This window comes from Fulmarus glacialis, unplaced genomic scaffold (assembly GCF_000690835.1).
Source record: "Fulmarus glacialis isolate BGI_N327 unplaced genomic scaffold, ASM69083v1 scaffold27254, whole genome shotgun sequence".
NCBI lineage: Eukaryota > Metazoa > Chordata > Aves > Procellariiformes > Procellariidae > Fulmarus > Fulmarus glacialis.
This window is the reverse complement of record NW_009210291.1, coordinates 2,509-2,794: the sequence shown is the minus strand read 5'-3', so window position 1 is coordinate 2,794 and position 286 is coordinate 2,509. Positions and strand designations below refer to the sequence as shown.

The following is a 286-nucleotide window of genomic DNA, read 5'->3' as shown; positions in this document are numbered from 1 at the left end:
GCAGCTGCCCGCTCTACCTGATGCTCCAGCGCTGGAAGCAGCGAGGTTTCAGCTCCGTGAAGGATTTCTTCGAGGAACACACCTGCAAGGTGTCTGACAATGTGCCCCGGTCCCTGATCAAGTTCCTCAAATATAGCCACATGTTCGAGAATTGCTCCGCGGGCCCCGAAGACGTGCAACCCGTGCCCTTCCCCGTAACGGTGGGCCAGACCCTCCTGCTCACCTGCAACACCAGCCTGCCGACTGCGGCCACCACCTACATGTGGATCTCCCCTCACCATGAGCC

At 60.1% G+C, this 286-nt stretch overlaps 1 protein-coding gene across 1 annotated transcript in view; it reads left to right on the top strand.

Annotated features, from left to right (window-relative positions):
* The window catches only part of AMIGO3 (adhesion molecule with Ig-like domain 3), a gene marked incomplete at its 5' end in the record, with an annotated part of 1,420 nt that overhangs the window by 571 nt on the left and 563 nt on the right, over positions 1-286 (top strand). Inside the window, 1 exon segment of the mRNA XM_009577133.1 lies at positions 5-286. This exon segment is cut by the window's right edge and continues 4 nt beyond it. Coding sequence (XP_009575428.1) covers positions 5-286 — 282 coding nt within the window.